This window comes from Poecile atricapillus, chromosome 1, assembly GCF_030490865.1.
Source record: "Poecile atricapillus isolate bPoeAtr1 chromosome 1, bPoeAtr1.hap1, whole genome shotgun sequence".
NCBI classification, from domain to species: Eukaryota; Metazoa; Chordata; class Aves; order Passeriformes; family Paridae; genus Poecile; species Poecile atricapillus.
Genome location: NC_081249.1, coordinates 178,151,145 through 178,173,643, shown reverse-complemented (window position 1 = coordinate 178,173,643; position 22,499 = coordinate 178,151,145). Strand labels below are relative to the sequence as shown.

Genomic DNA, 22,499 nt, shown 5'->3' with positions numbered 1-22,499 from the left:
CCTGCACCCAGTGAGGCAAGCCAACCCAACCCTGGGTTCACCTTCAAGGTCTCTTGTGGCAGCTGCTGATGGGATTTATTTGTTCAGGCAACTTGAGCACCTGGCCAGGGACCAGCTGTTTCCTCAGGCCAATGTGAGGCCTCCAGGACAGCTCAAGAAAGGTACAAGACTCTGAAAGCCCCCCAAGCTCAATGGCAGGAGCAGCCACTGCCACCCACCACCCCTGCTCCAGTGTATTTGCTCTTGATTCCTCTGGCTCCAAGGAGCAGCAAGAAGAAGGTGACAACAAATCCTGGAGGTTTTTTTTTGCTTCCCAGTCACCAGCTGGGGACTCAGCTGTGGAAAACAGCAACACCCAGCCCAGAGGAGCAACCCAGCTCCCTGGGTCATCCATGAGCACAGAAACCATTTCCACCTGAGGGGAGGGAGCTCTTGCCCTTTCCCTGTGCAGTGTCATCACCTCCAGCTCCCCCAAGGATGCTCCCACTCCAAAGGATAACACTGTGCTTTAATGTTTCAGAGACAATGGACTGGTGAGCAGTACAACAGGGGGCTGTACATCCTATACATATTTACACATGGGGTGTAGTTAAAGCTTCTGTGTTTGAACAACGCTGACGTTCCAAAAAACGCACTGAGACTTACAACAGCAAAAATGGGAACAAAATCCAAGGCCACGAGTAGAGAGAGGTATGTTTTAAGGACTACAGGTCACATGGAAATAAAAAACAGTGGTGGTGTAACGTGAACTTTATCCTGAAGAGAGATAAGTGGTTAAAACGCAACTTTTTTAGTGCCTCAGGAGCAAGACAGTGTTTTACAGAGATTTTATTTCCAGAGACTAGAGCAAGGAAAAATAAATAAATGTACTGGTGTGTGCCCCTTTGGTCCTCAAAATCTCCTTCCAGTCAAGCTAAAAAGAGAGGTTTACTGCCAACTTCAGGCAAGAAAGATTTAAGGCTTTTCAGCTGGATATTTGTAACACACTGAACTGAAAACTGGTGATTTCAGGAAAACAAATGCCATGGGGTTGGTGTGGTTTAGCAATGTGCAGCACAGCTTGTTTACACCAGTGACAAACACTGTTACAGCACCTAATCCTACAGAATCCAGGACAGAGGATGTTATAAAAGATTTTTCCAATAATGCTGTGAAGGTCCTCAAAGTAAAATTAGTGTAATTAAACACATGAGCTTGTTCTCCTTGAAAAAATTCTTTCAGCCCAAGCTGACCAGACATGATTTTCATTTTGTTTCCAACACGGCCTGGAGCAAGAGGGGGGAATGTTGGTGAGATGGAGTTGGCCAGAGCAGGAGCTGCCCTTGAGGTTCGTGTACAGGACATCTTGGATTGATATCCAGGAAAGCAGAGAGAGCCCTGGGAACCTGTGGGCATCCAACCCCCTGGCTGATATTTGTTTTGCAAGCTCGGTGTGAGGAGGGTGGTTTTCATTTGAGCCTCATCTTTTCCCAATTAAGAGTTACAAAACACCCATTAAAATGGTAACAAAGCAGAAGTTCAGCCAAGTCCAGCTGGACTGAAACTTTTTGTACCAATTCTGCCACTTACAGAGGTTGCCACATAGACAGGAAAAAAATGTGGTTTGATTCATTCTGGTGGCCCTGGAAATGCCTTTCTCAGCTGCTCTTATGAAAGGAGCTGCTGTCATTCCAGGTTACTCTGTCCTGAAATAACCCAACCTGTCGGCAGGGAGGGGACGTACCATGTGCTATGCTCAGGATTTCATGCTCACCTTTGCTCCAATATTGGAAATGGAAACCTTGAAATGCTTGCAAATCTTCATTTTCACGTTATCAGGCTAATTTTAACTTCTCAGTCTAACCCACTGAAATCCAAGAAGGAAAGCTCAAGATTCAAATATCATTAAAAACCTCTTTGGATACCTCAGTACTCTGCAGATAGACTCTGCAGAGTTTTTTTCCTATCCTCTGTTAAAGTTTCCTTAAAAACAGTAAGAAATGACAGTTCAAGTGGTCAGACATTTTGAGGCACAGAGAAAAAGGTGCATAAACCCCTTTGTACTGAGACAGGGCTGTGTCCCAAATAATTCAGAAATTAATTCCCTGCCTGTTCAGAGGATAGGAAAAATGGAGTTTACACATTCCTCAAGCAAACAAAAATTACACAAAAAAGGAAGGTTAATACCAGCAAGAATATAAAACACACCAGAGGTAACAACTCAGAGGTATAACACACATATCCAGGTACTGAAACAGCCACTGCAGGACTTGCAATTAAACATGGTCCAATAACTGGGGACAATCCCAATCCTATAAAGATCCACATCCTTTCAGGTATTTCCTGTGCTGCTCCACGTTTATTCTAATAAACACAACTATTTCATAAATATCCATTTCACTCCTAAACCCCACTTCTCTCCTGACAGTTGGATAATCTGCATTATGGATGGAAAGACATTTCCAAACTCCTGTTTGGAACTCTGTGACATCAGCATCAGTGGAAGTCCAGGAGGAGCCTCCCTCATCCCTACCTTTTCCATTTGCCAGCAGAAGCCTTTCACTGCACAAAGACTATGACAACAATTCACGATTTAGTTTAGAATTGGGATGTGGGGACAAGGACAGACAGTGACACAGGACAGAACAATCCAGAGTGCATCCAGAGGGTAACAGAGTTTCAGCTCCTGATGAGCGTCAGGAATTCTTCACGGGTCTTTGGATCTTCCCGGAATACCCCCAGCATTGTGCTGGTTACTGTTTTACTGTTCATTTTCTGTACCCCACGCATTACCATGCACATATGCCTAGGAGAAAGGAGAAGGGAGTCAGTGCATCAGGAACACTCCTGGGGAAGGAGAAATCCCACAGGGAGAGATGTTTCTTACACAGCCACACTTAATTCTGGGAAAATAACAGAACCTTCATAACCAGAAAGGGCATCTGCAGCACCTCAGCTGTGGAAGAGTCACATCCTCAGCCACTGAGCACTGCCTTCTGTCCCCTGATCCCAGGAAAATCCCACCTTCCCAAGGTGCATTCTGATCACAGGAACATGCCTGCTGCTAGTCCCAAGCTCTGCACTGCTCAAGGAGGCAGAAGGAGCACAGGGCATGGATCTGGTGCAGTTGGGACAGTTCCTCACTGCCACATCTCCACAGAGGATAAGGCAGTGCCCACTTTAAATGGCTGCAGCACATCAGGATTATTAGTTTTTTTATTACTACTAGTAATATTTTATTATTAATATGGTTGTCCTTACAATTGCTATTGTTATTACTAATATCTCTGCCTGATAACCAAGCACACAGCCAAAGGGGCAACATGCACCTGCAGCAAAGGGATCCCACAGAGCCAGGATCCCACCCCTGGAATACCTGGGATCACACAGAGCCAGGATCCCACCCCTGGAACACCTGGGATCACACAGAGCCAGGATCCCACCCCTGGAACACCTGGGATCACACAGAGCCAGGATCCCACCCCTGGAACACCTGGGATCACACAGAGCCAGGATCCCACCCCTGGAACACCTGGGATCACACAGAGCCAGGATCCCACCCCTGGAACACCTGGGATCCCAGCCCTGGAACACCTGGGATCCCATCCCTGGAACACCTGGGATCCCACAGAGCCAGGATCCCACCCCTGGAACACCTGGGATCACTCACGTAGCTTCCACGACGACGCCGACCCCGGCAGGCTGTAAGGCTTCTGTGATGGCGATTGCAATTTGTTTGGTAAGGCGTTCCTGGACTGAGGGAACAACAGGGACTTCAGACTCCCAGAATCCCAGAATGGTTTGGGTTGGAAGGGATGTTAAAGCTCATCTCATTCATAACCCTGCACCATGGGCACACCTTCCACTAGACCAGGTTGCTCCAAGCCCCATCCATCCTATCTTCCAATTGCATCCTGGAACAGACCTTTTATTTTCTTGTCTATATTTGGAGCCATTCTGCATTCCACCTCTCCAACCACAATTTGTTCTAACAGCTTCTCCATTTCCTATTTTGCAGTAAGATTTTCTTGCCTCTCTGTTCTGTTTCAGTTTTTAATGTGTTTGTTCCCAACGTTACTGCTGCGCCATTTATTCCACACGCCCAATTTCTCTTCTTAAGAAAAGGAAATGGAGATAAAAAATTAACTTTGTCCTGCAAAGCTTTACTTCCTGCAGCTCTAACACCCTCTATTCACCAGCCTGGTGGTCACTGAGACTTCTCTTGCCAAGACCTGGTCCAATTTAACCACAGGACAAAGGCAGCAGGTTCAGCCCAACCCGAGGCTTTGGACCCTGCAGCTTCCTCTCCTCAGGGGCAGAAGGCAGCTCTTGCTCCATTGCCTCAGACAAAGATTCCTCAAGGCATCTCTCCAAACCTCTGCAGGAGAGTTCATCTCCAGCAGCATCCAACTGTTTTTGTTAATCCTGGTAGCACATTTATCCTTGGAATCAGTTCCAGCCTCCATTTACTTTCCTAGGCAGAAGTTACCCTTCACTGGGAATGCAGGGGCTAAGTACAATAACACAACCTCTTCCAGAAGTGTCTTTCTCCTCTCTTAAACTCCACATCTACACTCTACCCTCAATTACCAGCCCCTGCACTGGCTAGGAGAGGAGTGCACACAACAAACACCAAATTTTGTGTTTACCTTGTAATCTTCTGCTGTATATTTCCACGATCCTAAAGGAGAAAGGAAAAATATCAATATTATAGTTATCTCCAGCTGGCCACTGACTGATCTTCACAATTAATTTGATGCTATCAAAAGAGACTCCCGTGTTCTTCCTGGGAATGAATCCACGGCCATGCTGCTGCCCAGGTATTCCTCACAGACTTCTCTTGGCACATCACTGTGTTGAGTGACTGCTTCCCCCCACCTGCAGCACCAGGGACTATTTTAGGGCAAACCAGTCACTTCTCTGGTCTCCTTCTGTTGGTTTGGAATTCCTTGTGTCCCCACTCACCTGCATTGCACAATTGTGGGGGAATTCATGTCCACAGGCTCCCTGAACCCTAATTCCTGAATATTTCCCTGTGCTTCAGACTAGACCAAATGCTGCCTTAAGGTCAGTTTAGATAATGGATTCGCAGAATGCTGAGATTGAGCAAGAAATGTTTTGGATTCTTGCATTTAACCACAAATTTAGCTGAGAACAATGAGACAGAATTGGTCTTATTTAAAACAGAATCTGTCCACCCACATCTCACCCACTCCTTCACATTTCAGTGCAGGGATCACCTTAATGGTCCCCTCCAATGTAACTCCAAATTTAAGCCATTGGTGGGCAGTGGAAGTGACACTTAATGACAGTTCTAGAATCCACACATTTAAGAAAATCTATATAATTGCTCTGTAACTCCAGGGGCTGTTCATACCAACCTCAAATGCTTAATTACACTTCAAGTGGCCACAAAAGGAGTTGCTATAGCAAGCTTTGATACCTTGTCTGGTCACACCAGACAAAAGCCAGACAGTGGCTGGCAGCCTGAAGCATCACTTACAAGAATCATCCCCGACAATGAGACTCTCCTGCTGTTTTGGAGAGAGAATTAAATGCACAAACTCCCCTCCAGCAATGAAATGGTTGTGTTACAGCACAAAACCAAGCAACACAATATTTAGATTAACTGTATGGATAGGAAACATGCTCAGATATTGCACAGAAGACGTCCTAGCAAGGTGTTTATGTGAAAAGAGTTATTTGAAAGAGCATTTTCAAGCCTGAGTTTAAAACCCAGAGAAAGATGTTTGTTTACTGAATACAGGTCATCCACAACTACAGAAACTCACCACATTAGACTAATCCTATTATGAAAGATTTAGGCCTAGAGCACCAACAGCCTCACAAATCTTTGCTTGAACACTGGTTGCATTATATAGGGCACAATTTGGCCCCCCAGCCTCTTCATGGCAAGCACTCAAAAGTGAGAACATTTTGTTATACAAGAATCTAATCTTTTTATTATTGCAGTATATGGGAGCTTTACCCTCACTTAAGAAAGTGTCCAGATTTAACCTTTGAGCACAATGCAGGAAGCCTTGCACATATTGATGAGGGTTTCCATTCTGAGAATAAATAGTAAAAAAATTGTACATTTCTAATACCATGATGCATTAAAAAAAAAAAATCACAGAAAAGCATTTTGAGCCCTTTTTTACAGCTGCAATCAAGAGATAGATAGAGACCAGAGCAAGCAACAAGCAGTGGATGCACATTTCAAATGTGATCCTTAATCCTGCATTGGAGCCCTGCAGAAATGAAATGATGCTAAGGATGGCCTCTTCAGGAAGGATGGATGCTCTTCAGAAATCCAACTCCCAGAAACAACACAACACCCCCAGCCCTGCACCACTTAAAGACCCACCCAAAACTCAACACAAGCCGTGGGATGCCACACACATCCCCAAGAACAAGCAGCTAACAGGGGATGAAGTCTTTTGCCCAGCAACTGCAGCTCTGACAGCTCAGATCCCCAGCTCACAATTCCAGCAGCTCTGTACAGCCACAAAAAACATGCAGGAGAAAAATCACACATTGAAAAACCTCTTTCCAGCCTTTTAATCAGAGCAAAGCCCACTCCTAAAAGCACTGCTGGGGGTAGGGAGATGCCTCCCTGCAATACGAGGTTACACAGCAGAGATGTGAACTCCAAGGATCCTTCCACTTCCAAACCCAGCTCCCTGTTGTGCCAGCAGAGCACAGAACAGATCTGGCTCACTTTAGGACATTTTGCTGTCATATCCTACCCATTTCTTACCTGCTAAGAAAACCCAGTAGGCAGGCAGATTTGCAGGGCTAATTTCTCATTAGTGCTACTGGAACTCCAGCAGGATTAACAGACCCATCAGGGAAAGCAAAACCTTATGTGTTCTGTCTGAACTTCAGCCAGATTTTTAGATTTGTTTCTCAAAAAGGGACACTTCCACTCTAATCCCAAATAATCTGCTTATTGAAGGGATCTACCCTCTTCCTCACCAGCATGAGAAAGTGTCACTTAAGAGTCAGTGCAAGAACTGACCCAACTGGCACTTGCTGAGGAAAAAAGCTATTTTGCATAATAAATGGATTTCTCAAGTGTATCACAATTGCTTTTAGGCTGAACTTTATCTATAAAATCTACCCCACAGTGCTCTCAGCATGTCTTCAGCAAAAGGAAGAAATGCTAAATTTTTCTGAAGAGTCAGATAAGAGATGAAAGCTTTAGATTCAATTTATATCCATAAAATGTGTTCATTTACAGTTTGGAAGTGTTCAGGTTTTTGTTCTTATTAGTCAATCCACACCAAAGTGGTAAAGAGCTGGAAATTCTCACTGTTTTTCTTGTGGCCTGCCTTAGAACATAACCAAATTCTCCTGTTCTTTGCCTCAGAGCTCCCTGCAAACCCCAGTGCTTTGGGAGAACCTACAAAAGCATTTGGGCTCTGCTGCAGCCACTGGTGAGAATTCACACACAGCTCCAAGACTTATCTGTCTTCCCCATTAAAAAAAAAAAAAAAACAAAAACAAAAACAAACCACAATGCTGAGGATTGGTCTGAATCCAAATCCAGGACACAGAGTGGGCTGAGTTTTAGAGGGAGAGGAGATTAAAGAGATTAGCACAGCTAGCACAGCCTGGAATCCTTTTTACAAATTAGCATCACTTTCATTAGAACACTTACCTAGCGAGCTTGCTGAGGCCAAGCACTTGTTTGTTGGGGAGATAACCAATGTGTACCTAGACAGGGGAGAACAACCATTAACAGCAGCAAAAGCACCCTTCCAAGGGCATGTGAAATTCATGCACAGACAATGAGATGTGCATTTGCCCAGGAATTAACTCTGGGACAGACCAGAAGTCTTAGCATGTGGGAGGAACATGGCACCATGCAAGCCTGGGGAATTGTGGAGTTGAGACTGTGAATGCCTCATGAGGTCCTGGTGAAGAATAGGCGAGCTTTTCTGAGGGGCAGAAAAGTCACAGCTCTTCAAGAGTCAAGGCTTATGTTCCAAGTCTCAGGAATGCTACAGAACACTGCTGCATTTGGGTACAAAGGCAGTCTATTACTCAGCACAGCACTATTTGTCTAAAATAAACATGCTTTTCTTTCAAGACCTTAAATGGATTTAGAGAGCGGAAGGAAGAGGGATTGTGCTTTACTTCCAGTGAAAGTTCTGATGGCAAGAAGTACTTTACCACCAAAAATCAGGCTGCTCTTCCTGATTTGATTTTCTTTCTTGTTTTAGTATCATAGATCACTGATGATTAACTCAGCTTCCATCCTGCTCAAGTATGGATTTGCTGAACATGTACTTGAACTAAATTGGAAGAAGTTTAGCAGAAAAGTGCTCAGATATGAAGGGAATTTATGAAGGAATATGAAAGGACATTTAGCTCCTTGTTTTTAGAAAGCCATGGGGACTACTGATTATTCCTGTGGGTTAGAACAGATTATAAACTTGTGCCACTGTGCCAGAGACTTGAAAAATTAGCCAAGATACAGCAGGGGAGTGTCAGTGGGGGATTCTGGCTTTGCCTGGAGGCCCCATCTCAGAATCCTGTGCTGCTGTACCTGCAGTAGAGGTACCACAGTGCACCTGATTACCTGGCTAACTTGCTCATTCCTACCCCTTCTGTTAGGCAATCAACCCACTGACACCTGAAAAGACATGAAACATTTCAGACAAAGTGAGAGACACAACTTAGAAATGAGCTTTGAATCCTCTTCCCCATATTTTTGCAGATTTCTTGATTTCCTTTAAGACAGAACTGCAAATGCAACAGGTCAGTGTTTGCAGCCTGCTGGATGCACCCCGCAGGGCAATGGTTACTCTGAATATTTAGAGCCATACCAAGTAATTTAGTAGTGCTGAGTTGGTGTTTGTGAGGAGATTTCTCCAAACCACACAGGCTAAACAGCTGGATGTAAAAAAAATGCACACATTGCCACAGGAGTAACAGGGAGATAATACACAGTACACACAACCAAGAGTAACAGGAACAACAGAAAGCTTGCACAGAAAAAGAGGTTATCCTGTTCTCCAGTACAAAACATTAACAGCAAGAAAAGAAAGCAGACAAAACTGGATTGACTCAACCAAATAAACAGCTGGTTTCTGTTCATGTGTTTTATTTTTGGGAGACAGTTTGCTTGGAACATATGTGGCAGTGATTGAATTTTATAGACAACACCAGCACGTGCTGCTCTTGGACCTGTGAGCGCTTTGTGGTAACAGATGGATCAGGCTAAGCTCCATCCTTCTGTGTTGATAAGGGGGTGAAGAGGCTGAGACATGCAGCTCCCACTCAGAACTCTTCATCACCTCTCCAGTGGTTAACTGAGGAAATTTTACTTCCTTGAAGTTGTTGGCATTACAATTCCAACACCCTCTGAAGCACCAGCCCATTTCACAGTACTCTCCAATTAAGCATAGCCCGTTTTGGTCACCCTAACTTGGCTCACATAATTAAGGCAGGGCTGCTAATGAGTTTGTTCCACTCACAGGGGGTTTCAGAGATGAATGTGCACTGGATAGCTCCGAGCCAGGAGCTAAATCCATGACAGAGCCAGAGTGCAGGGTGAGCTGGTTTAATATCAAGATGTCTGCCCTCAAGGCTTGCTGCTGCTTCATGAAGAAGAGCTTTGATATGAAATGTCAGAAACCATTAGATTACTTAGACTAGGAAAGGTTGAGCATTATATTTCAGGAGCTTAAATTCAAATAAAACCTCACATTAAGGAGGCCTTCCTTATTTGTATTCTGAAGATTAAACTTCTAGAACTGTAGCCATAAGCAGCAAGTACTTACAGCCTTAAAAGCTCTGTAGCTACAGCTACAAAGTCTTTTACATGTACTTAAGGTCTTTTATTGTGCATTCCCACATTTGTTCTGTGAGGGAGAGTTACCTTTCCAACAAATGGAACGAGGTGATGCTCACACAATGAGAACATGTCTATGTCCTTCACAATTACCATCTCATCATGGTCTTCGTCAAAGATGGCGTCATTCAGGACATCTGAAATTAAACATTTGCATTAAAAATAAAAGCAAAAAGCACGGCAGGCTCTCCCAGCCAGTGCCTGAGAAAGCTTGTAGCAAGGGCAGGACTCTCTCAGGGCTATGGATTTTAGGGTTAAGGTCTGGGAAGGAAGGAAGGAGCAACATCACAAGCACGTTTTGGTTTGCGTACGATGCCACATCTGCCACAGTGTCACACTGCCTACGTGCTGCACCACAAGTCAGCCTGGAGGGTTTGATTTAATTTATAGCTTGAGCAGGGTTTAGAACAGATCTGGTTTTTGCAGAATTACTGATATCTTAAGAGCAATTAAGCCTACAGCTGGAAAAGAGAGCACGTCTCAAAAGTGGCCTTCCGTCGGTGCTTCCACAAGCAAAGCCAGACCGAGGCCAGGGAAACTCTAAGCCATCACAGGGGTTCCTCCAAACACTTTAACACCAGCATTACTGTCTCCAGGAAGGCCTCGCATGCAAGTTTCATCCTGTAGCATGCCAGGCAGCAGCTGTTTAGGTACACACAGAAGTCAGAGACACATCTGGGGAGAGATCTGCTGTCCTGATCTGAAACGAGCGGCCATATCCACACTCCAGGCTAATTCTGCACCCCAGAGTTAGCAGAAAAGTGAGGTGCAGAAACCCCCCCAGAGACAGAAGGGAGAAGAGACAGCTCAGTACAAAAAGGAACACATGACACTTGGCTAATCTCAGAGCTCAGCTCAGAATGGATCTTCACTTGATTTTCCACTTTCAGCAGTTCCTTGACAAAGGCCCAAACAATCCTGGCACAGGTTACAGCACATCAGTCTCCACAAAGATTGCAGGCACCCAGACCATGCTCAGAGATCTTAAAAGTAGAATAGTCCCAAGTCAGGAAACCAGGTCTTTTGAAGAACAAGACAGAAAAGTTGTGTATGAGGGAGAAACTTATAGGAGATGACCAGCTGTACAGATGGGCTGATCACAAGGCCAAGGAACTCTGCAAACAAGTTGAGATGGAAGCTGATGCCTTGAGAAGGCTGACCTAGAACACAGGCTAGACAGAATTAAGAATAAAGTAGGTATTTATTGAAAGGCATTGGGCAGTACAAGAGCCTGGCCAGGGCTGCACCCAAGATGGACCTAAAAATGGTCACAAAAATGGATAACTGATCATGAGGTCTCACACTTTTATAAGTTTTGGTCCATCTGCATATCAGGGTTAATTGTCCAATTACAGCGTCAGGTTATGAAGTCCCATCTTTCTTGTTTTCTCTCTGCAGTCCACCGTTGTTTCTGCTTTTGGACCTGAAACTTGTGATGATTGTCCTTGTCATCAAGCTGGAAAAGGAAATGTTTTGTCTACCCACTCTGTGAAGAGAGGTCACTAAAACTTCATATGAAGCTCAGAACTACACACCTAGGCAGCCCAGAATATGAAAAATATGAAAGCTAAAACTTAAGGCATGAAAGCCACACCGACTCCTTGGAGTTACTTCCAGGAAAGCAGAATCCCAACCACTACAGGCAGACCAGGGCACTCAGGGACTGCCCTGCATGAACCACAGAGCACCTGCAGAGGTGGTGACACAAACCCAGCAGTGGTGGTGACACAAACCCAGCAGTGGTGGTGACACAAACCCAGCAGTGGTGGTGACACAAACCCAGCAGTGGTGTCTGCTCCGCCTGCCTTGCTGCCCGACACACACGTCCAGCTAATGGCCACCATCTGCTGTCGATAAGGGATCATCATCATCACGGAGCATTTTAATTTCCTGCCTGCTATCAGCACTGCACAGGTAACCCTGGAAACAGCGCAAGACGTTCCGCCTGCGACACGGGCTCTTTCCTGAGAGGGGCTGGCAACCCGCAAGGCAGCCAGGATGAGTCCCAGAAGGGTTTGGATCAGCTCAGAGAGCAGGAGTAAGGGGCATGAAAAAGACCAGGGAACAGCTCTGTGAAGGCACATGATTGTGTTCTTCAAATTTTTGGGTCTGGTTTACACCAAGCACTGCTGGAGAGGGTTTTGATTGCACGGGCAGCATCGTGCAGTTGTGTAATTAGGAATTCAGCCAGGCAAAGGGAGAATCCAAAACAGGGGATCTGAACAGACTCGCAGGAAAGGGAAGGGGAGGCAGAGCAGCTGTCTGGGTTCTGAGCTCCTCCTGCAGCCGTGCCATTTCCACAGCAGAAAGGCAAACAGTGGTTGCACAAAACCTGCTGCTGTGGCCAGAGTTATTAAAACAAAATCCAAACTGATCCACGAAGCATCTCCAGAGTGACTGCTGCTGTTATTAGACCCCCAGCTCAGCTCACACCAGCCTTGCCAGGAGCATATCAGAGCCTGATGTCAGATATGGATTTACGTCAGCACACTCGCAAAGCAGATTGTTCAGAACAGCCAGAAATGGCCAAATTCTCATTAGGAGTCATGGTGTGTGACACAGAGCAGGGCCAGAGCTACAACAGAAGGTACTTCACCCATGAAACCTCATATCCATGTGCATAAAGATGCCTGTACACATTAATTAACATACAAAATATATATTAGTAGATCCTTACAAACTTTCTCTCACAGCTGTGTTGTATCATGGAGAGAGCTCAGCCAAAGAGAAGTTTAAATGACCTCAGAAGTACCACACAGGCAACTCCAGGAACAAAAGGCATCCTGTATCCTTCTCATGGCCAAAGCAATGGAACAGGAGCACAAAGGGCATCCACCCTTCTTGCACATCCCCTCTTATGCCACAGCCCAATCTCAGCAGTGTGGGCAATACCCCTGCACAATCAGGAGAGTGCTAGAGGTAAGAAAACAGATCTGCACATCAAGAACGCAGCCACAGAGCTGTGAGGTGCTTTACGCTCCTTATTTATGGTGGTCTCGCCATTTTTGCACCTTTTATTTATATTATTTAATAATATAATTTTTAAAATTTATTATTCTTTATTTTATAATATTATATGTAAAAATATTGTTATTTTATTATTTAATATTAGCAGAAAGTTGCAGCCAGATTACAGACAACACCTGCAGTTGTGCCTGCAGCAAGATGTGCTGATTTTGTCAGCACCAGCTACTCATTGAGAAGAGAGGCTCACAAAGGAAGAAACCAGCTCAGTGTTAGGCCCTTCAAGAGCTCTTCCTCAAGTGCCAGCTGATACAAAGACACACAGGTAAAACAAAATGTGAGGCTGAAGAGCACTACCTGAGTAAATGGCCATGATCTTGAGTGGCCATTCACCTCTATCTGCTCCAGTCCCTCCTGCTCACACTTCACAAGCCTCTCTCCCTGAAAATCAGCACAGTTTGAAGCCTGCCCATCCCTACACCTCCTCTTTTGGAGTCCAAGCCCCATGATGACAAAAGCAGAGTGAGCAGAGCATCTTTCCACAGCTGCTGCTACCTGTGGCTCACTGCAGCAGTTCTTGCAGTAATTACACAGGAGACACTTCTCTGGCAGAGACTCAAACACCTTGTGCAGGGAGGCAACACCATTTTATCTAAATTTGTCAGGGGTTCTCTTTAGGTTTTTTTAAAGATTTTTTGAATTTTTTTTCCTATTTTTTCTATTTGCAATAGCATCAAACAGGGCTCTGACAAGCTCAGCCTGTGTGCTGCAGCACACATTCTGGAGAATTTAACAGAGCTGAAAGGACAGAAAGGGAAACAACCTCAGACTAACCAGGCCAGAAGCAAAGCTGGGGACAAATCTTCCCCCTTTTCCTGTTCTTTCACTCTACCTACTAGGCCATGCTGCCTGCTTCACTAGTTTGATTTCATGGTTTGTAGAGTCAGGATGCTCTCTAAATTATTCCAGCTGATTTTTCCTTCAGCCAAAAGTTCAGTTCCTGATGCAAAAACTTCAGTGGGCTGTTGAAACTGAATAGGCACCTGTGCTCCAAGTTAACTCCTGAAACAGAGCAGAATTAATTTCTCTTTATCTTCAAAAAGAGTTGATAAAATGAAAAATCAGAACTGGATGAAGACAGAATGAGAAAGACCTTTCAGGATTTTGCATCAGAGCTAAGCAAAGATACCTGTTGCTATAGAAACTATTTGCATGGCTTTAATGTGACACAGGAAAGCAAAAGCACCTCTGGCAACCAGAGAAGGCAGAGCCCACCCAGAATGGGCTCGGGAGGTGGAGGGGATGAAGGATGGCAGCACTGCAGCAGCTTCACAGCACTTCAGAGCTGCCTTTTTCACTGTGCCTGGGAGTGAAGTGATGCAGGTTGTTCTCACCAGGAGTTAAAGCACTTCCCCACGGTGTTAAGCTGCCTCACAGCTCCAATTTAAGTGCAGGTTGCTCAGTGCCAGCGGGATGAAGGCAGCCTCAGGAACTCCCTGACGCTGCTGCTTGAGCTCATCCATCCTGGCAGAGACAAAAGGCTCGAGGCTCTCCTGACACCCATCTCACAGGTCCAGGCTGTCCCTGCTGTCCCTTTGCTCTCCACGGTGACCCTCAAGTGCCACAGGCAGGGCAGGAATGGGCTCAGGCCAAGGCAGGATGACATCCTATGGGACAAGGCCACCAACACCCACCAGCTGGAACAAGCTACAGCACTGGCTGAGCTCAGACACCTCCAGGAACACAGAGCTGCACCCAAAGCAGTGGCAGGGACCTCGTATGGACCAGGAGCAGGTCATGGTTTGGAGGGTGCTCCATGAGCCAACTCAGGCTAACTGGTCTTTAAGGCAGAAGCACCTGGGGAATGCTGGCAGATATTTCTGATTGTCTTTCTCAGAGTTCCTCCTCAGCTGAGGACAGATGTAGTTGGCAGCAGGAGACACGAGTTAACAGCTGAATGTGTGGCAGGGAAAGCCGCAGATTGCAGGGTCAGGATGAAATCTGGAAGGAAACTGCTGTAAAAACATCTCAGCTACTGCTGGGTAAGCAGTAGAGTCAAACTTGACTTTGTTTATTATTTATTCATGTGATGACATTACAGGTAACTGTAGTTAGGGAAAACATTCCAGACAAGCAACAAGAAAATTATTGCAGCTTTTGAGTATTAAAAAGGCACCAGGAATTTATTATGTATTCAGAGAACCAGGCTATAAAGACATTAATATAAAGGGCTTGTACTGCTGCAGAAAGTGAATGACTTCAGGTTGTTAAGAAAGGGGAGGCTCTGGGTATGTCATTTGCTTCAAGAAGCCTTGAAGAGCTCTAGAAAGAGGCACAGCCTGAGATGCCACATGACTGTTTAAATAGGCAATAGAGTTCAAAAGATGCTGAGAAATGAACACTCATAACATACATAGCACACCTATGTGTAATAACACCTTCATAGCACACCTTCCTAGCAGGAACCAGGAAAAACCTTAGACACAAAATAATTTTGTGCCAGCTTCAGATAGGAACATTTGCTTCAGACGCAAAGATCAATCCCTCAGTTACCAGAAGGGAGGTGAACCAGACATGTGATTCGAGGGACTTTTCATCGGAGCAAAGATAAAATAAAAGCATTATTGCTGTTCAGCTAATTCTGGCTGTGATTTGTACAGATTTGTTTATTTTCCTGTAAGATACCCTCCATGTTGTAGTGAGACTGGAGTCTATTCATAACAGATCAGTTACTGCAGACAGATGAAGCCAAGATTAGGTTCTAGAAGTTGTCTTCTGCCAGGAGGTTTATTAATATGAGCAAAAGCAGCGTTATAGAAAAGCTCATTAAAATGTATCAGGATTTCAATAACCATTTCAACATCCCATTTCACAAGAAGTGCTCATTCACACTTTTTGTGAAACTGAAACAAAGGAAAAATCAAAGACAAAACACTTTGGAAGACCAACATGAAAGATTAGAAGCTTGCACCAGTTCTGATCCAAGAGGTTACAATATTTAATAAATTCCTGACAAAACCCAACCAAGCCTAGTGTTACTTAAGCATTAACATGGAGATGATCCAGGAAAGTCCCAGCTCCCAAAAGTTTCACTGCATTTAGTGCATATTCCAGCACGGTAGGCTTGTCTTATGTGGGGGCAGAGGTTGAAGAAACCCAAAAAAAGCCTCACTCTGAACAACCCTGTACTTCCCACCCTCTGGCTTACAAGAAACAAGACTGGAGCACAACAATGCTGAGGATTCAGCTGTTAATAGATTACCATGTCCTCATGGATGAGCCAGCAGCACCTCGATTCCAGGAAAATACAGCACCTCCCCAGCTCCTAGCAAAGGGCAGTGCTGCTGATCAAACAGCCCTGTTTGCTTAAGGCACTGTGTGTTTTGACACAGCAATGCTTATCACCTCAGCACAGCAAACCGAGCAGGCTGGAAAAATTTATGAGCTTACACCATTGTTGTTCTCTATAAAAATACCAAATCCACACAGACTAGACAAAAAGAATATTAAGGTTGAATTTTTTCACCTGTCAGTGTAGGAAAAGTACATAAACTAATGAGTGAGGAAATGACTTAACTAGTTGTTTGCTTTGAAATAAAAGCTACCCAGCAGAGTCACTTGGCTTGCAGGCAAGTAACATGCAGCCTTTCGAACCACAGAAGTCTGGGAAACAAAGTTATCCCCTCCCAGTATTTCTGATTTTCATTTCCCTGTTAAACACAGTGAAAGGACAGGTGAACCTGCCATGCTTACATGCATAAAGGCTGGGAGACTTCCCTGGTAGCAGCTCTCTCCACCACCAGTAAGCCCAGTTTGGTGAACAAGTTTTGCTTTGAGTGTTTTTGGCTGATGAGAACAGCTCAGCCTCCTCCTGCAGATGCAGGCAGCCTGTCCAACCCTGTGCCTAATGTTTCCTGCAGGATTACACAATCCAAACCAACTCATTTATGGCTCACCTTTCAAAGGCAGAATGGTTGACAATGCTTCTGTAACTTACCAGTTGCTTGGGTGTGAAACCTTCAGCTTCAGTTGAGAGTTGGTGCTGTCTGCAACTTTGTACTTATATTTATTCACTCATTTACTGCCTTTGCACACACTTGTGCTTTGTAGTATTTATTATTAGACTCTCAGACAGCACCTCTGAGCATGACATGAAGCCTTTAGTAAAAGGAGGGACAAGGTTTAACCTTTGTGTGGCAGGTAGCTGCCTGAACCAGCTATCAAAAAGCTAAAGGCACCTGGCTCTCACAGCCCTGCTCTGAACCCTCACCAGCCAAGGGGGCAATTCTGAAATACAATTTACACCCAGAAGTAAGAAGCTGATAGATCTGACCCTGGAAAAGAACACATGTTCTTGGATGCTGGCACAGAAGTACTGCATGAAATTGGAATTGGATTTGTTGGTGACTTTCCTGCTCTGCCATCCTTACCAACACATCAAGAGGTTTCTGTTGCAACAGCTGCCAGTCTACACCAGTGCTCAAGTGTCTGCACTGAGCTGTCAGGATTTTTAATCTGGTCCCCAGGTGGATTTTATTTGAAATCACTAGAGGTATTCTTGCTATTCCAATCCAAGTGTGATGGCTGCTAACTACAGAAGTGGGAACAACACATTTGAATACATCCCGTCAATGAAAGGGGTTGAGGCCTTTAGTAAAGCCAGGATTAATAAATTACAATCTGGAATTAACAGAAAGAGCCAGATACAGATATTTAACAAGTAAACTCTACTAATGGCTCTGACACACAACACTGAGCAGCTGCAGAACACAGATAGCAGAGATGAACAGGGGGTAAGGCAGGAACACTGTCACTCTGCACTGCTGAAAACAGGTGAGGAAACACAGAGTAGAAGCTGAAAAGCAGAATCAGCTTCTCTGCTGCTCACAAATCTGAATGGAGAGACAGAATTTAGGTGTTATCTGCCCTACAATACTACAAAGGTAAGCTGTGGGAAATATAAATGTACAAACACAACCAGGTGTCATGGAAGCAAAGTGACAACACCCAGGACAGGAGATCAAATGACCAGCACATTTAACCATGCTCCAAGGGTATTATGTTCTCAGACACACAGAAATCAAAAAGATCATGGAATAGTTTGGGCTGAAAGGGATCCTTAAAGGCCATCTAGTCCAACTCCCTGCAATAATACAGTGAGGGAGTCGAGCACACCAAACACAGCCCTCTGACAGTGCACTGGCAACTTTATGCTCTCCAGAAGAGAAGGGAGCTGGGGAAGGGTCTGGAGCCCCAGGAGAGGCTGAGGGAGCTGGGAAAAGGGCTCAGCCTGGAGAAAAGGAGGCTCAGGTAGGATCTTTTGGCTCTGCACAACTCCCTGACAGCTCCACAGGAAGAGCTGAATAAGCTGCAAAAACCTGACAAAACAAGAGGTCAAGGCTGCTTTTTGTCAGGTTTTTGGGGAGGGTTTGGGTTTGTTTTGGTTAATTTTCTTTTTCAGGAGCCACTTGCTGGTCCAGTTCACAGGGTGGCCAGGCAGAGAGCAGGATTAGTACAACCAAGGGAACAGCACAGGCTGCTGCAGCAGAGACAGCAGCAGGCCCACAGCTGCTTTTGTGCCCAAATATTCTGTAGCTGTTGGCTCTACAGTTCACGACATCCTTAAAGCTCTCTAAGAAGAATTTACTCATAATGACTCTCCTAACAAACTCTTCATCCACCACTTGCCTTGCTGTCTGCTGTGGGCTTGTCCTTCAGCCACAGTTCTTCCTTCTGTTTGGGATGGGAAGAGAGAAGTGGAAGCTGAGCATCCTGCAAGTGGAGGTGAGGAGCTTGAAAGTAAAAGGATTCCCCACCTGACACAGGAAGGAATGTTAGTATCACAGCTTCACGTGATTTTCTAAAAAGAAAAAAGCAGTCCAGGAGCAGAGCACCCAATAGTGAAATTTTCTATCCTTGGATATAATACAGCTCGCTCTCTCCCAGGCATGGGTAATCAGAGGAGGGGAGCACCCAGAACTATTCTGCTTAATTAAATGAATGTGAGAGATTAGAAGACCACAGAGACCCCACCTTGGAGCAGAAAAATATCTTCAACATTACTTCAGGTAACATGTGCACACAAAACTGGCAGCAAGATAAGAGGACTTAAGAAGGGCAGCAACCTCATCCAGGTTCAGCACAAAAATTCATGCTCAAATTATCACTCAAGAAATTCCTTCTGCTAGAGCTTGACAGGATGACTGAGAGACCTCCTGTGTTTTACAGCAGTAAAATGAGGAAAGTTAATCCCAGTAAACAAAAGATGATACCGTGAAATCCTGACGAAACCTCACCTCAAGCGCACCATGCAGCAGGACTAAGAGAGGAACAAGGATGGCCACTGCAGCCCAGAGCCTATTCCCAGATGTGACCCAAAAACCTGGATTGATCTGAAAGGCAGAACAACTTGCAAGATAGAAATGCTGTTCCTGGGGGAAGCTGGGACACAACATTGGCACAAGAGTTTAAGCTGGCCATGAGCAGAGTGAATGCTGGAAGTTGTTGTAATCTGATTTCAAAAGAGCCAACAGCCGAGAAATGAAAAAGAAACTAAACACAAAACCCAGCCTTTAAGATGAAGCACAGTGCACTTAGAAAAGGACTCTGCTGTGCCAGCAGGAGCTCCCTGATGCCATCAATCAGCACAGTTCAGCCTTTGCATTCGGCTACATCCTGCTGCAGCTCTGGGGCAGGCTCAGCACACCAGTGCTGTATTCCAGAGAGCAGAAAGGAGCAGCTCCTTCCTCAGCCACACTCAGAGATCCTTGCTGACACTGTTTGCATCCCTTACTGACAGGAACTTGCCTTTTACTGTAAGAGGCAGAAAGGGGAATTCCCGAGCTCTCCAGGCTCCTTTTTACTGTTTGTACTGGGTACAGTCCTTAATCAAGAGGCTGAGAAGAGGAAAGGTGATGCAAAAAAAAAAAATTTTCAAGCGGTATTTACCCTGCATCGGAGCAACGAGTTGTTGATGAGAACTTATCCCAGTCAGTTCATTTCCTCACACTCTCACCCAGACATTCAGCTGGGGCAGGGATGTGAACCTTGGGCTCCTCTCCACACCTGCGTTTGCTGCTGCGACCCTGAGATGGACAAGGATTCTCCCTGTCTTCTTCCTTTCTCCTTACCTCGCTTCCTTAAGTTTCATTCCCACCTTTGAAAAACCTCACTCGAGTAAAGCATCGGCAGAACCGGACTTTCCCTGAGAAAATTCAAACCCGTTCTGTCTGCTAATCGAAACAAATATTCCCACCCTGTCTGAACACAGCCTCACTGGAGGGAGGAAGGAGGGAACCCACAAGTTCCTCTGCCAGGGCTTGAAAAGTTTTCATCAGAGGAGAGGAAGCAAAAGCACTTGCTCTGCTCACCCAAACGAGAGGTTTACAGCAGAATGGAAACTTTACTTGCACAGAGTTTAATAAAAAAAAAGCCCGACATATCTGGGGAGGGAGGGGACAGCGAGACATACAAGTGATAACAAGGGAGCGCCGGATGAGTGATGCGGTGAGAGGGCAACGACGCTTCAATCAATTCATTTCAAGGAATAAAGCAGCCCCTCTTGGGCTGGAACCCAAGCGGGACACTCCATCCATCCCCGCAGCCCCGGCAGCGCTCCCTACCAGCGATGGTCTCCTGGTAGCCCTTGGTGAAGAACTGCATGGCGGTGGCCGCTCTCCAGGGCGTCTTCAGCAGCCCCTGCCGCTGTGGGTCCTCGCCCAGCGCCCTCAGGATGGAGGTGTAGGCGGCGGCCAGGCTGGGCAGGCTCAGCTCGTTGTCCTCCTCGCTGCGGGGCCGCTCTCCCCGCCACCCATCCCCGCCGGTGCCGGTGCCCGGGGGGACGCGCGGCTTCTCCGCGGGCGGCGAGGGCGGCGGCCGCTCCTGCCGCGAGTACCCGTTCCAGCCCCGCGCCGCCTCCATGGGCCGCGCTCGGAGCGGGGCCGCCCGGGCAGCACCGGGGCCGTGAAGGCAGCGCTGGGCCCGAGCCGCCGCAGTCCCCGGGCCGTCCCTGCCCGGCCCGAGCGGTCCCGGCAGCCGCCGCCGCCGCCGCTTTTATCCCGCCCGCGCCGCCCCCATTGGCAGCCGCCATTGGCCGCCGCCGCCGTGAGGGCCGCGCTCGGCGGGAGGGGCCCGGAGGGGGCACGGGGGGATCCCTCGGGCTGAGACCTGCGATGGGGGTAGCGGGAGGTCTGAGGGGATCCCTCGGGCTGAGACCGGGGGTGGGGGTAGCGGGAGGTCTGAGGGGAGCCCCGGGCTGAGACCTGCGATGGGGGTACCGGGAGGTCTGAGGGGGATCCCTCGGGCTGAGACCGGGGATGGGGGTACCGGGAGGTCTGAGGGGGATCCCTCGGGCTGAGACCGGGGATGGGGGTAGCGGGAGGTCTGAGGGGAGCCCCGGGCTGTAGAGGCGGTACCCCGGGCTGGGGGCACGGGGAGATCCAAGGGGATCCCCCGGGTTGAGGCCCTGGCCGGGGGTGCAGGGGGGTCCCCGGGCTGAGGCGTGGGCCGGGGGAAGGGGGTATCCGAGGGGATCCTCGGGATGGGAGAACAGGGGGATGCTCGGGGTACTGAGGGATCCGAAGGGATCCCCCGGCTGAGGTCCGGGCTGGGGGTACTGGGGGGATCTCTGGGCTGAGGTACGGGCAGGGGCTATGGGAGTATACCAGGAGATCTCTAGGTCTGAAGATATGGGATCCTCTAGGATGAGGTGTGCGGGCAGGGGAGGAATGCCCTGGGCTGGGGCTATGGGAGGATCCAGAGTGATCCTGGCTGAGACCTGGGCTGCGGTTCCAGGACGGAATCCCACGGACTGAGGTGTGCTGGGGGTATGGGGGGGATCACTGGGGCTGCGGATATGGGGCACCCCCGAGGCTGAGGTGTGTGATGGGGGTACGGGGGACCCCCAGGCTGGGGGTACAGTGGGAATCCCTGGGCTGAGGCATGGGAGGCAGGTACAGGAAGATCCCTCATACTGGGGGTATTGGGGTTCTCCAGGCTGAGGTGTGGGCTGGGGTTATGGGGGGAATTCCCTGGGCTGAGGCACGAGCTGGGGATTCAGCCCTGAGCTGCTGTAGGGTGCTCCCTTCCATCACCCCACTGTGGGGAGCCCAGGGTGAGCTGCAAGGGGATGGATGGGGCAGGGGATGCAGGTTCGTGCCCTGCACAGCAGCTCCCAGCATCATTCTCCATGTTCTCCCCATCCCCTCAGACTCCTAGGGCTGGTCCCTTTCCCACCAGGGTGATGTTGGTGCTTCCCACCCAGTCACTCCCTGGCACTGCTGGAATGCCACCACCACCGCTCTGAGGTGCTGTGGGCTGCTGGCCTTGGCATGCAGTCACCAGAATGATGCCAGGCATGGACTGACCCTCTTTGGTGACCATTCTCACCCCCTCATCCCAGCTGGGCTTCCATCCCTTCAGACCCCTGATCTCTGCAGACACCTTCCTGCTGCAGGGCTGGCGTGTCCCAGTGTTTTCATATTCCCACCCAAGATTCTGGAACTGTGCTAACTCTGATGGCCAAGACCAAATATTTTGGGAATCCGTGGGGATCTTATTGGCATGTCACCCCAAAAGGTGGTTTGAGCATCTTGTGTCCTCCTGGGCACTTTTGGGGCAAACCCAGCAGACAGAGCACAGCTTGAGTTCAAGTGTTGGTGAGCAAATAAATGCTGGGGCAGATTTTTTGAACACA

The 22,499-nt window shown here is 47.3% G+C and overlaps 1 protein-coding gene across 1 annotated transcript; it reads right to left on the bottom strand.

Annotated features, from left to right (window-relative positions):
• Window positions 1–494: 494 nt before the first annotated feature.
• On the bottom strand, window positions 495–20,845 carry GCH1 (GTP cyclohydrolase 1). The gene is made up of 6 exons (XM_058851922.1): window positions 20,428–20,845; window positions 9,869–9,978; window positions 7,643–7,698; window positions 4,629–4,660; window positions 3,650–3,734; window positions 495–2,785 (listed from the first exon to the last, which is right to left on the bottom strand). Exons 1-6 carry the CDS (start codon window positions 20,723–20,725, stop codon window positions 2,659–2,661), a joined length of 708 nt encoding a protein of 235 aa, XP_058707905.1. The 5' UTR covers window positions 20,726–20,845; the 3' UTR covers window positions 495–2,658.
• Between the last annotated feature and the right edge of the window lie 1,654 nt (window positions 20,846–22,499).

Coding starts and splice junctions, on each gene's coding strand:
- GCH1 (XM_058851922.1), bottom strand. CDS start 20,725: ATGGAGGCGGCGCGGGGCTGGAACGGGTACTCGCGGCAGGAGCGGCCG. Junction 7,699..9,868: donor TCGTTCCATTTGTTGGAAAG/GTAACTCTCCCT, acceptor TCCCCTGTCTAG/GTACACATTGGTTATCTCCC. Junction 2,786..3,649: donor GGCGTCGTCGTGGAAGCTAC/GTGAGTGATCCC, acceptor CCTTTCTCCTAG/GCATATGTGCATGGTAATGC.